The sequence below is a fragment of the Doryrhamphus excisus genome, linkage group LG9 (genome assembly GCF_037039965.1).
Source record: "Doryrhamphus excisus strain RoL-2023G ecotype Guam linkage group LG9, RoL_Dexc_Guam_v1.1, whole genome shotgun sequence".
NCBI lineage: Eukaryota > Metazoa > Chordata > Actinopteri > Syngnathiformes > Syngnathidae > Doryrhamphus > Doryrhamphus excisus.
This window is the reverse complement of record NC_136365.1, coordinates 18,795,496-18,808,267: the sequence shown is the minus strand read 5'-3', so window position 1 is coordinate 18,808,267 and position 12,772 is coordinate 18,795,496. Positions and strand designations below refer to the sequence as shown.

At 42.0% G+C, this 12,772-nt stretch overlaps 1 protein-coding gene across 3 annotated transcripts in view; it reads left to right on the top strand.

The window, feature by feature from the left end:
* The first annotated feature begins 515 nt into the window (after positions 1-515).
* ift27 (intraflagellar transport 27 homolog (Chlamydomonas)) overlaps positions 516-12,772 on the top strand; it is a 42,725-nt gene continuing 30,468 nt past the window's right edge. For 2 of the 3 annotated variants that reach the window (XM_058065987.2, XM_058066002.2), the window contains exons 1-6: positions 516-653; positions 1,670-1,749; positions 5,453-5,512; positions 5,806-5,865; positions 5,943-6,060; positions 6,847-6,956. In XM_058065987.2, the coding sequence (XP_057921970.1) occupies positions 620-653; positions 1,670-1,749; positions 5,453-5,512; positions 5,806-5,865; positions 5,943-6,060; positions 6,847-6,956 (462 nt within the window). In that variant the 5' untranslated portion in view covers positions 516-619. Of the gene's footprint in view, positions 654-1,669; positions 1,750-5,452; positions 5,513-5,805; positions 5,866-5,942; positions 6,061-6,846; positions 6,957-8,147; positions 8,876-12,772 lie in introns of those variants that run through there. The other variant, XM_058065979.2, reaches the window with a different exon arrangement.

Here is a 12,772-nt window from a genome sequence, read left to right as displayed (position 1 = left end):
AACATTTAAGAATCTGACACGATTACATCACGACTATTTGTTTAGTGAAGGTGAATGTTTGTAACAGGTGTACGTCAAGCTTGTCGTGAAGCGTGTTAGCGCTCCCTGGCGGTCCCGGAGATGCTTTACAAAGTGAGCAGTAATTGTCTCCAAAATGTTCCGTAATTCCAAAAACATGTTAGCATAATTGGCGACTCCAAATTGCCCATATATATGAATGTGAGTGTGAATGGTTGTTTGTCTATATGTGCCCTGTGATTGGCTGGCGACCGGTCCTCGTTGAGGATAAGCGGTAGAAAATGAATGAATGAATGAACACATAAATCAACATTCGTTACAGAGCGAGCATGACGTGCGGCAGCCATGACAGATTGGCCTGACAAGTCACATGACAAAACACTACCCACCCACCTCTGTATGTCCGCAGATCCAACCAATGACGACGCAGAAGCTTCGTTACGTCACCGTAGACGCAACCAATGAAACGTTTTCGTGGCTTGTTGCCATAGGAGACGTGTTGTGTCCATGTTGCTTAGGCGAGAGGAAGACTGCTACCATTGAAAGTGTTCTTCAAAAGCCATTGCTTTTCCGACGCTTTAAAGAGTAAAAAGAGTCTGTTATGGTGAGGTTGAGGGCGAGATGTCTGTTTGTCGGTATGTGACTCTAACTTCTCTAACTATCGCAATGCTGTTGTAGTTTAGTGCTAGCAAAGCAGAAGCTAGCGGACATGCTAACAATGTGGTTGAAGTCACTCATGTTTGGCTTTTATTGAGGTGTTAAGTGATTTAATTTGACTCTCTTACAACAATGACTACATTTTCGGCCAGTTGAACCCACTGTTTTCTGTGTAGTTGACGGAATAACGGCTCAAATAATCATAAATTCACACTGAAGCGATGTTTTACGCTGGCCAAAGATCCTCTACATCTTTATGACAGATGTGCTCTTGTGTTTTGAAGGACCTACCACAAAAATGTTCGTCAAGTCCAAGATTCTCTATTTGACAGGACCAACTTGTGGTTTTCAAGAGCCCGCCTACTACAAAAATCCTAGTCTATATGGCAGGGGCGCTCAAACTATTTAAATCTGCGAACTACTTTTAAAATGACCATGTCTCAAAGGTCTACCTCCAACTATAAACATAGAAAATATACTATATATATTGATTGAGGTTTTTCTTTTTATAAATATGACTATTTATGTACATTATACATGTATATCAGGGGTGCACACACTTTTTCAGCAAGTCCATATGGTTGACCTCTTAGAATAAAACTTAATAATCTAAAACTTAAATCTAAACAGTAAAATTTGAAAATACTGTACTACAAATGATTACAAATGTGCTAATCCTTTTTCATTTTGTATTCATGTACCCCCTATGGCAATTGACATACCACTTTGGGAACCACTGTTCTCCACAACAGGACTCTGCAGTTTTCAAATATCTGCAGCAAACATATCACCGGCAACCCCTGAACCCAAACTGTGGGTTGGACTGATGTCAGTTCTGGCCCGGATTTGCCAGTTGAATCAGATTGGTTTACAATATTCCATGTGCAGTACAGTAATAATGTACCAGAAGCATTTAATAAAATAAGAATCCTGGCTGTTGTATCAGAAAAGGTTGATTGGCGCCTGTCTGGTCTTTCTGTGTGTTTGTGTGCAGGAGATCCAGCAGTAGGGAAAAGTGCTCTCTCGCAGATGTTCCACAGTGATGGCACCGTCTTCCAGAAGAACTACAGCATGGTGAGATATACGTTCTGTTAAGACCCATTCCGTACTCATTAAATTGTGTACCTTAAGGCGAGAGTGGAATCACCTGAGTGCACGGCAGCACAATGTACTGTGGAATGGCAATGCAGTTTATGCTCATCTGCATTATTGATGCTCATTTGACACGATAAGGAAGGCCAGCGTGTCTTTAAGCAGACTGTGATGCATTGGAAGTGATTTTCTATGCCAATCTTTCAAAGAGTCCACGTAATTCACCTGTCGACTAAATAAATACGAATATATGTGTGACTGCACCATACATTTTGTATGAATTACAAAATTCCCACATTTCTTAGCTGATCATTTGATCATTGAATTGATTCTGGGAATTGATTGGCAATTTTCTACCCCTTTTGAAACACTATTTGCGCCTCTGTGTTTGTGCGTGTGTGTGTGTGCATTAAACTCTTGCTGAGTCAGCTCTGTTGGGGGGTACCGAGGTGGCAGGAAAGTCGATAATTAATACAGCAGGATTCTGGAACGCCACTAGAACAGGTACTTAACTTGTTTACATGCACAGAAAAACACACACATCAATGCAACAAAGAGCTTTCCTTAGGGTGGCGTGGGTGGGGGGGGGGGTGGAGTTCTGCTTCAAGTACCCCCCATACAGACTTAAATCAGCCACTGGTGTTTTGGAAATACATGAGACAATCCAACAATGTCCTGTGGGAAGGTCTCCCATGGGGTGTCCAAACTTTTTCCATGAGGGCTGCGTATGAAAAATGAAAAGAAACAGAGACCACTTTGATATACCTTGTAGTTTTGTTTATGAACGCATTAAAAACTATTTCATGTTGGGCAGAATGAGCCAGGCGGTCAACTACAGTGAAAGAAATTATACTTTTTTCACTAATAATTTTATTTTTATCATTCATTCTTGTTTTCTGTCAAATAGGATCTTTTCAATCTAGATTTATAGGTCATCATTTTGGTAATAATTAACCAAAATAACTATTTGACTATTGACTATTAATTAAAATGACTATTAATTCATTAATTCACAGACATTTTTCAAGACCTCTTTACACCATTTTGACAGATTTATTTCAAGGCACACAGAATATTGTGTTCTATGAACATGGAACCTAGCAAAATAATTTTATTTTCATCAGAAAATAAAATTTGTTTCTAACTTTTTCAGTTCTTCAATAACCAGCCGTAGAACATAGTTAAGTTTCAGGAAAATATCAGTTCCCAACTAGAAAAAGGAGACAAGAAAAAGTACTGCATCTGTACTGCATTTTTGAAGCATTTGCATCAAAATATATTGTTGTACAAATATAACACCATGAACTATTTACAATTTTCACATTTCCAACTAAACCGTGTGCGCATGTGTGCAACTTAGGCAACTCTAATCTGTGGATTCCTGTCACAAATCGACAACTTTTTTCCCTCCTTCACAATGGGATAATCAAAAAATAGCAATGGGGTGCAAAATGCCCCGTGGCCAGACTTTGGACACCACCAGGCTAATTTAGCTAGTTTATGTCCAATCAGTTTATTGATTACCTGCTGTATGTTCAAACTGCCATGGGCATGGAGTATATAAAGATCATGCCTATATAAAGCAATCATGAAGATGCATTAGTGCATAAATTGCTGAGAAATGAAGTAAAAGTTTCAAAGTATTGACACACACATACAGGCACAATCGACTGAAAGCGAAAAGGTCTTGTCGGCGGCCATGTTTCTTCACGTTGCATCTCTGCAAAGAAACCGCCTCTGTGACGAAGGCCTTGTTAATCCTGCCCTCGTCTTCCTCAGCTTCTCAAGGTAAATGCCCGGTGCGGGCGCAGGCGGTCATTCCGCACACATCCTCCTTTGGAAAATGTCAGACAGTCCGCAATATTCTGAGCTTATTTGTTGGTAATTGGCCCTCATTGGCATTCCGGAGATGAACTTCCTGTGCATCACAGCGGCTCATTAGAGCGCCACTGTGCCACTGTGACGCACATACAGTCCATGTATTTGTTATGAATAGGATCGAACAACCTCAGATTGGGAGAACCTTCCTTCTTTCCCATCACAGGAATCATAAAATGTTTGAAGGTCAAGCTAATGTCTCTAGCCTGTTTGTCTGAAGTGGTTAGTATGCGTGTACACTCCTGATCACAATGTTAAGACCAGTTTGAATGTGCATTTTGCACTAGTTGATCTTAAGGATGCTCTAAGTAGAGATTAAAAATGCAAAAGGAAGTAATAGGAGTGAGACAAAAATATTTCAGTCTGTGAATTCAGCCCTTTTTTGTCAGCTAACTATTACCCACATTTCTCCAGCCCTTCAAACCATTCTAACATCTAAACCAGTGATTCCCAAAGTGTGGGCCGCGGCCCCTGGTGGGCCGTGGTGGTACTGCAGGTGGGCCATGAGAGGTCATTAAAAATATGATTATCCTCACAAGGGTCGCGGGGGTGCTGGAGCCTATCCGAGCTGTCTTCGGGCGAGAGGCGGAGTACACCCTGGACTGGTCGCCAGCCAATCACAGGGCACATATAGACAAACAACCATTCACACTCACATTCATACGTATGGACAATTTGGAGTCGCCAATTAACCTAGCATGTTTTTGGAATGTGGGAGGAAACCGGAGTACCCGGAGAAAACCCACGTATGCACGGGGATAACATGCAAACTCCACACAGATGGCCGAGAGTGGAATTGAACCCTGGTCTCCTAGCTAACCACTCAACCGCCGTGCCGCCCTTTTGCAAATACTATTTTTATTGTAAAATATTTATTGCATGATAAAAAAATATACGCCTAAACCGAAGACAGCTGGGATAGGCTCCAGCACCCTCCGCGACCCTCGTGAGGAAAAGCAGTAGAAAATGAATGAATAATAACCTATGGAGTGTTATTGACCTGTCACAATATTTTAGGAACCTTATACAGTTTATGATTGGAACGTAGCTCTCTGGTCATCATGCCAGTCTTGAATGCAGTTATGAAAAGTATGAGAATTAATTCTGTTTTGTGTGTACACCAAAGACTAAAAGTTTGGGCTTCCTTTATCCCCCTGCTTTCATTTCAATCCTGAATCTTAATAATAATAATAATGATAATAATTTAAGTGCTCTGACAACGCAGAATTTCGTCTATGTACTGTTTATAGGACAAAGATTGGCCGCGGACATTTTTTAGATTTTCAACTGGGCCCTGAGTTGGTAAAGTTTGGGAATTCCTGATCTAAACTATCCACATTTTCCATAAAACTTTATAGCATAACATAAAATATAACATAAAACGTTTTCTCTGCCATTGAAAATAAATGGACAATTTCAAAGTTGCCCTCTGTAGGTGGAATTTAGAAACAATCTGCTTATTCCACAGTGACATGGTCGTCTCCCCAACCCGAGGGTTGCTGGTTCCATCCTCCATATCCATAGAATATTTCTACATTTCATTTCATCTTCAGCCTTTTAGAATTCACACGCAATTTCTACTGTATTTCCTTCTACGGTTCTCTTTCACCGAGGGATTGTTTTATTATTGAAGCCCTTTTGTTGTATTGCGCAAGGTGGTGGCCATGGTTAATAACTTGTCATGAATACCCGGCTTCTCTGATAGGTCGGCATAAAGAGGAACTGACAGCCACAAAAGAAATATTTACAGTTCAGCGAGAAGCAAGTGAGACTTTTAATTAACACGGCGCCTGTGTTTGTTTGGCAGACGACAGGAGTGGAGCTGCTCATCAAAGGCGTCAACATCCCTGAAAGCAACGACAGTGTGGTGAGTTTGTGTGTGTGTGTGTGTACCTATTGTCTGCTTGCAGGAGCTTCACCTGCTGCCATGTTGAGTGAGTCAAGCCATGTTACGCGTTATGGTCAATGGTTCAGCCCATCACTTTTTAATGATGAAAAAGTGTTTTTTAGCGGACCCTATATTGCCTGCTTGCTATACTGTAGATGAGTCCACCCACTTTGTAAAAAAAGCAGGCTTCGCTAGACGTCTGTGCCCACTCTCCCTCAGTCAGATATACTGATATATAATAAAGATATGTTGTCCTTCCACCTCTTGTCCAGGAGCTCTACATCATCGACTCTGCGGGGAAGGACACATTAGTGGAAGCCTGTGAAAAAATGGTGAGATATCCTCGGGTTGCTTTCGAACGCAGACAAGCGGCATGATGCCATTCATCACCTTCTCGCTTTCTGTGTAGTGGGGCAGGCCGTCGCTGCTGTGCCTGGTGTTTGACCTCACCAGCCAACGCTCTTTTGACAGCTGCAGTCGCTGGATGGAGAGAGCCCGGGCCCACTGCCAAGGTCTCCGTGTTCCAGGTAAATGCATCCCAGACATCAGGTGGGCAGCGAGTGGATGAAGGCTGATGATGCTGTCACTCGGCTAAAATTTCAAAGAAAATAACAAACACTGGCAAATACATCACATCACAAACATGTGTCACCCTCACCACTAGAGGAAGTAGGGACGGGATGTTGATGAGAAGTTGCATGGTCTACTCCAGGGGTGTCACTAGGAGTCACTAGGACTATCCCAGCTGTCTTCGGGCGAGAGGTGGGGTACACCCCGGACTGGTCGCCAGCCAATCACAGGGCACATAAAGACAAACAACCATTCACACTCACATTCATACCTATGGACAATTTGGAGTCGCCAATTAACCTAGCATGTTTTTTTTGGAATGTGGGAGGAAACCGGAGTACCCGGAGAAAACCCACGCATGCACGCAGAGAACATGCAAACTCCACACAGAGATGGCCGAGGGTGGAATTGAACCCTGGTCTCCGTTTGCGCGCTAACCACACAACCGCCGTGCAGCCCCCAATTATATCATAATAATTATTATATTATTAATTAGCCTATTGTTATTACTATCATCATTGTTCTTCTTCTGATTATTACTACTACTAGTAGTAGTAGTAGGCTAGTATTAGCCTGCTTTTGCTCTACTATATAAAATTTGTCTGAAAAAAAAAAAATCAATAAAAAAACAAATTATTTTGGGGGACTTATAGGGTCTGAAGCCCCCCTAAAATAGGCCTAATGACGCCACTGGTCTACTCAATGTTTTTTTTGAAGTAATTGTGTGTGTTTGTGTGTGTTAGGTGTGCTTGTGGGAAACAAGTCGGACCTGGCTGCCAGGAGGGAGGTGACAACATCCGTGGCGCAGGAGTGGGCTCAGAGCCAAGGCTTGGAGTACCACGAAACATCTGCCGTGAGTGTCGACCTCTACAACAAACTACACAAATGCTGCCTTTACAGTTGTTTTCTAATATAGCACATCGGTTCAAAAGATTAGGGACACCTCTCACACAATGATAAACATATTGTTGAATGAATGCCCTCTGACCTCCTCAGTCATAATAAGTCAGCATCATTGGCTTTGTGAAGGCAGAATTTTTATGCAAAGTCGTGCACGAATGTGGGGGGGGGGCAACTGTGTTTACCATTAGTGACTATTAAAGACATAAAGCATAGTACATATGAATGCAGGAAGCTGAATGGTCATATGTAATGTAAAAAAACAAAAACACAGCGGCAACCTCTATTGTTGCCATGTAACTTGTTTACTTGTCCACGTCCAGCTCACTTTCTGAATTTGTGGGTGAACAATCCAACACTTGGTGCACTCTGCTTCACAATCATGAAGCAACAATTATGAATTATGAATTATCCTTACTGACCTTTTTTGCTAAATGTACTGCAAAAAAAGGTCAGTAAGGATAATTCATAATGCCGCCTACAGAGAACACACTAACTCCTTATTTCTAAAATCACAAATACTTAAACTTGATATAATTAATCTCCAAACAGCTAAAATAATGCATAAGGCTAAAAATAACCAATTAGCTAAAAATGTCTTCCAATACTTCTCTACAAGAGAGGAGAAATGATCTCAGGGGAGAGCTATGCTAGGACTACGTTAAAAAGCCATAGCATTTCAGTATATGGAATCAAACTATGGAATGGATTGAGTAAGGACCTCAAACAATTCAAGAAACAATACAAGCAGTTGATGACCTGTTGGATGAGGAGCCTGAGACGTGAAGAAGCAGGGAAAGATTCAAGGAACTTGGAAAATATACATCAAGCTAAAATGGAGGACCAGAAGAGATATCAACCATCTGGATTGATAGTAAAGATCACATCAGGCCAACCGGAAAAGCCAAACCTTCCCCGCGCTTAAAGGAACATAAGCGGCATCTAGCATTTTTGGAGGCCCCACAGCATATGGACAATAACCACAGTGGAGATGATGCATATAAACAGAGACGTGACAAATGGAGAATCCGGAATTATTTCAGTAATTTGACTCGTGGTGCATGGAAATGTACGGAATGCTCCAGCTCAGTGGCGCGGCCCTTCTGGACAACGATGTCAATGCAGCGTGTCTTATTTCTTGCAGAAGGAGATGGAGAACTGCGAGGCGCCGCTACTCAGTTTAGCTCGGGTCTTTCACTCCCTCTACCTGGAGCGCAGGGAGGCCATCCAGAACCTGAGTCCAGGCTAGACACATATGAAATATGAAACATGAAACCTGGGACGGCAGTATGAGCACAAATACATTCTTGCTCTGTGTTGCTGTTAAGGTCCAATTTTTACCAGAACCTTTTATTATTTTCCAAAAAAAAAGATGGTTGTGGTAGTGTCTGATCAATAATACACAAAGTAGACTAACACGGTATCATGATTTATTATTCCACAGTTGCATTGTGTCTTTTCCAGAGAGTTGGGTGCAATTTTTTTTCAAACGGCAAACGTTTATTGTCTGTGTCAAATCTAATTACAACGCAACACAAAAGCTGCTTAAACTGCTGAGTGTGTGCGCAACAGCTTGTAATTACAGCACAATGTTTCTGGACTCTTGAGTGGGTGATCATAATGATAGCAATTAGCATCTTTTTCTTTGTTCTGTGTGTGTGTGTGTGTGTGTGTGTGTGTGTGTGTGAGGGTTTCCCCAGTTTTTTCCTTGTTTTTCTTTTTTTTTCTGACTTTTTATTTTGAAAACATGACCAAAATGACTGTATGAGTTTGTGTTCCATCAAATAAATTATTACTTCTATGACATATTTTATTCATTAATTGAAGGGGTGTTATAAAGCAACTTTCCTGGGGGGTGGTTTAAGATAAAAAAATAGAAGAACATACACCCACACGCAGGCAGACTGTCAGTTATAAAATGTTTTGTGTTCATGATTAACTTTGGGGGTTTTGTATTATAGTTATGCACTAGCCTATTAGAGGCTAAAACAAGTCCTCCACATGCTTATCACCTGATTCAACTAGCCTTGGGTGTCTAGGCATGTGAGTCTACTATTGGCTGTCTCTGTCCCTCACAGGAGGAGGAAGTCACCCTTCCCATCGCCTATGTTGCTTCCTATATTAACTCATTTGCTCCCAATGAGTGGTTAGCACGCGGGCCTCACAGCTAGGAGACCCGAGTTCAATTGCACCCTCAGCCATCTATGTGTGGAATTTGCATGTTCTCCCCGTGCATGCGTGGGTTTTCTCCGGGTACTCCAGTTTCCTCCCACATTCCAAAAACATTCTAGGTTAATTGGCGACTCCAAATTGTCCATAGGTATGAGTGTGAATGGTTGTTTGTCTATATGTGCCCTGTGATTGGCTGGCAACCAGTCCAGGGTGTACCCCGCCTCTTGCCTGAAGACAGCTGGGATATGCTCCAGCACCCCTGCAACCCTCGTGAGGATAAGCGGTAGAAAATGAATGAATGAATGTTCATGTTGAATTCTGCTTTAGAATGAATCAAAACACAGCTGCAGGTCATAAATGGCCCTCGTGCCGCACTTTGGACACACCTGCTTAATGTCATAAAAGTACAATCGTATTTACTCAGGGTGTGGAAAATATTAATTTTTTAATATAAATATAATATTTTTTTGTAATCATTTATAACAAGTAAGCATAGAACAGTTTGTGACGTGCCCCAAGCGGGTACGCAAGCTAAAACAACATTTTGGAAAATATTTGAACCAAGGAACTTCAGTATATATTTATTTGGCGCCCGCCCTACAAGACAAATGTATCCACGCAGGGTGTGACACAGGTTGTCTGTTGAAATATGGCGTCACGCATGGTTTTTAATAACGTTCCATCAGCGACCGATTGCGGGCTGCAGCTTATTGCTTTGGGAAACTTCCTTCATTCGGGCACATATTAAATCAGGTGCTCTTCAATCTCAAGACGTGTCAGGCCGAGCATGCTAGCAACCTCGTCTTCTCCGCCATCATTTCATCTCCACAGGGTCCCTGCGAGCAGACGCCTTATATACCGTGCGCCATGTGAAGCAGTCAAAATATGACAAAGTCAGATGGAGTGTTGTTACCTTGCAGTGCTTTGGTGGTGGTTCAAGTGCTGAAATGAATACAGTGGATTAACACGTTTATGTCGACAACCCTCAGACTGGCTGGCAAGGGGTAGAACACTGGAACATAAATTTGGAGCCTGGGCTTTTTTTTTAATGGCATCACTATTCCATCCATCTATCCATCCTTCCTTCCTTCCTTCCTTCTATCCTTCCTTCCTTCCTTCCCTCCATCCATCCATCCATCCATCCATATAGAGACACTAAATGTGAGTGTGAATGGTTGTTATCCATCCATCCTTCCTTCCATCCATCCATCCATCCATCCATATAGAGACACTAAATGTGAGTGTGAATGGTTGTTATCCATCCATCCTTCCGTCCGTCCGTCCATCCATCCATCCATCCATCCATATAGAGACACTAAATGTGAGTGTGAATGGTTGTTATCCATCCATCCTTCCGTCCATCCATCCATCCATATAGAGACACTAAATGTGAGTGTGAATGGTTGTTATCCATCCATCCTTCCGTCCGTCCGTCCATCCATCCATCCATCCATCCATATAGAGACACTAAATGTGAGTGTGAATGGTTGTTATCCATCCATCCTTTCGTCCGTCTATCCATCCATCCATCCATCCATCCATCCATCCATATAGAGACACTAAATGTGAGTGTGAATGGTTGTTATCCATCCAACCTTCCTTCCTTCCTTCCTTCCTTCCTTCCTTCCATTCATCCATATAAAGACACTAAATGTGAGTGTGAATGCTTTCTTCCTTCCTTCCTTCCTTCCTTCCTTCCTTCCATAGAGAGACACTAAATTTGAGTGTGAACGGTTGTTATCCATCCATCCATCCATCCATCCATATAGAGACACTAAATGTGAGTGTGAATGGTTGTTATGTGCCCTGCCATTGGCTGCCGACACTCTGCAAATAGCTAGGATAGGCTCCAGCATACATAAAGATTATTAAAAAAAAATTGATTAATCCAAAGCTTTTTTTTTTTTTAAATCGAGTAAATCGGTCGTTGTTTGTTTATATATGCCCTGTGATTGGCTGGCCACCAGTCCAGTGTGTACCCCGCCTCTCGCACAAAGACAGCTGGGATAGGCTTCAGCACCCCGCGTGACCCCCGTGAGGAAAAAGCGGTAGAAAATGAATGAATGAATGAATGGTTAGGCCCTAGACCAGGGGTGTAGAAACGTTTTACTCCCCAGGCTGCAGACTGAAAATCAAAGGGTGCAGGGGATGCTTTGATATTGTGTATTTGATACACACACACAATGAGGAGTCATGTTACCTTCACAGACACAACAGCAATCCTGATGTAGGCTCTTCTTTATGTATCTTCTTTGCTCCACTGCTGCTTGTTATCATTTTCTCTGCTGACAAAGAGCGGCAACAAGACGTTCTCATTGCACTCCTGTTAAAGTCTTCTAACTTGTCAGCATTCATGCATGCATGAAGGACTTTGCCACGTGTAGCAATTAAGGCTGACTTTTCATAAACCAACATCCTCGGGCACCTGGAGCATCCCGCTTTGAAGCACCAATTATCCCGTTTCTGTTCTTTACGGGTCAGCTCAGAGGAGTTTTTGAATTCCACAGCCTATTATCATCCATTAGACGTTTTTTTTTTACCCGAGCTGCCGCTTTGAGAAGCTTGTCAGATGCCTGTAACGTCTTATGTGCTTATTTATTCGCTTTGCTCATCTCCTGGAAACACACAGCACGTTCATGCATCTCTCACATCACAGGTAATGGAAACGTACATACAGCGTGTTTAACCATGGCTATCTGATCATCAAGCGCGTTCTTGCTGTGGTTGTTGGCCATCGGGCACATCCTGTTTGAGATGAATGTGCCATTTTCAGTTATATCTGACAATGATATATAAAGAATCTTGCTAACTGCAGGTGGAGCATCAATGGGTGTTTTTTCTTGTAGCGTCATCCCTCACAATATTGTGGTTCGATTATTGCTCCCTCGCTGTATTGTGTTTTTTCTGATATTAGTAGTTCATTCATTATCGCTGTTCTGGAGCAGACTATGGTCTATTAGAAAGAAACAAATTGCAAGCGATATTTAGTATACTACCCCACCTCTTGCCCGAAGACAGCTGGGATAGGCTCCAGCACCTCCGCGACCCTCGTGAGGATAAGTGGTAGAAAATGAATGAATGAATGAATGTGGTATGCTGGCCACTAGGCTACAGTTACATTACATGGATGAGACGTCCATCCTTTCAACATGACCCTATCTTGCACTCGACAGACTGGAAAAAAAGCTTCTCCCATTATGTGTGGAAGTGGTAAGTTTGTGATTTCTTACTTTGTCCTTCTTTCCCATTCTTTTTGAAACACGTTACGTTTAGAAGAAATATATTTGAGGCTAACTGGTTAGCTCACAAGCTTGGTGAAAACTAACTTGGCTTGCTGCCGTCACCGAGTCCGTTTAGGTGTGGGGGTGAGTTATTTTATATTTTTATGGTTCGAATTCTGTTTTAAAAAAAACATAACATATTTAGACAGACTCAAACACTCATGGTCTAACTACATAAATAGAAGTTTTCAACATTGAATCCCATAATTGCAGAAACAGTTGCAGACATCAATGTCCCTTAGGTAGACCAACGTGTGTGTGTGTGTATAAAACCTGAAAAATGAAAGTCAGGTTGCATGACACAGTAGACGCAGAA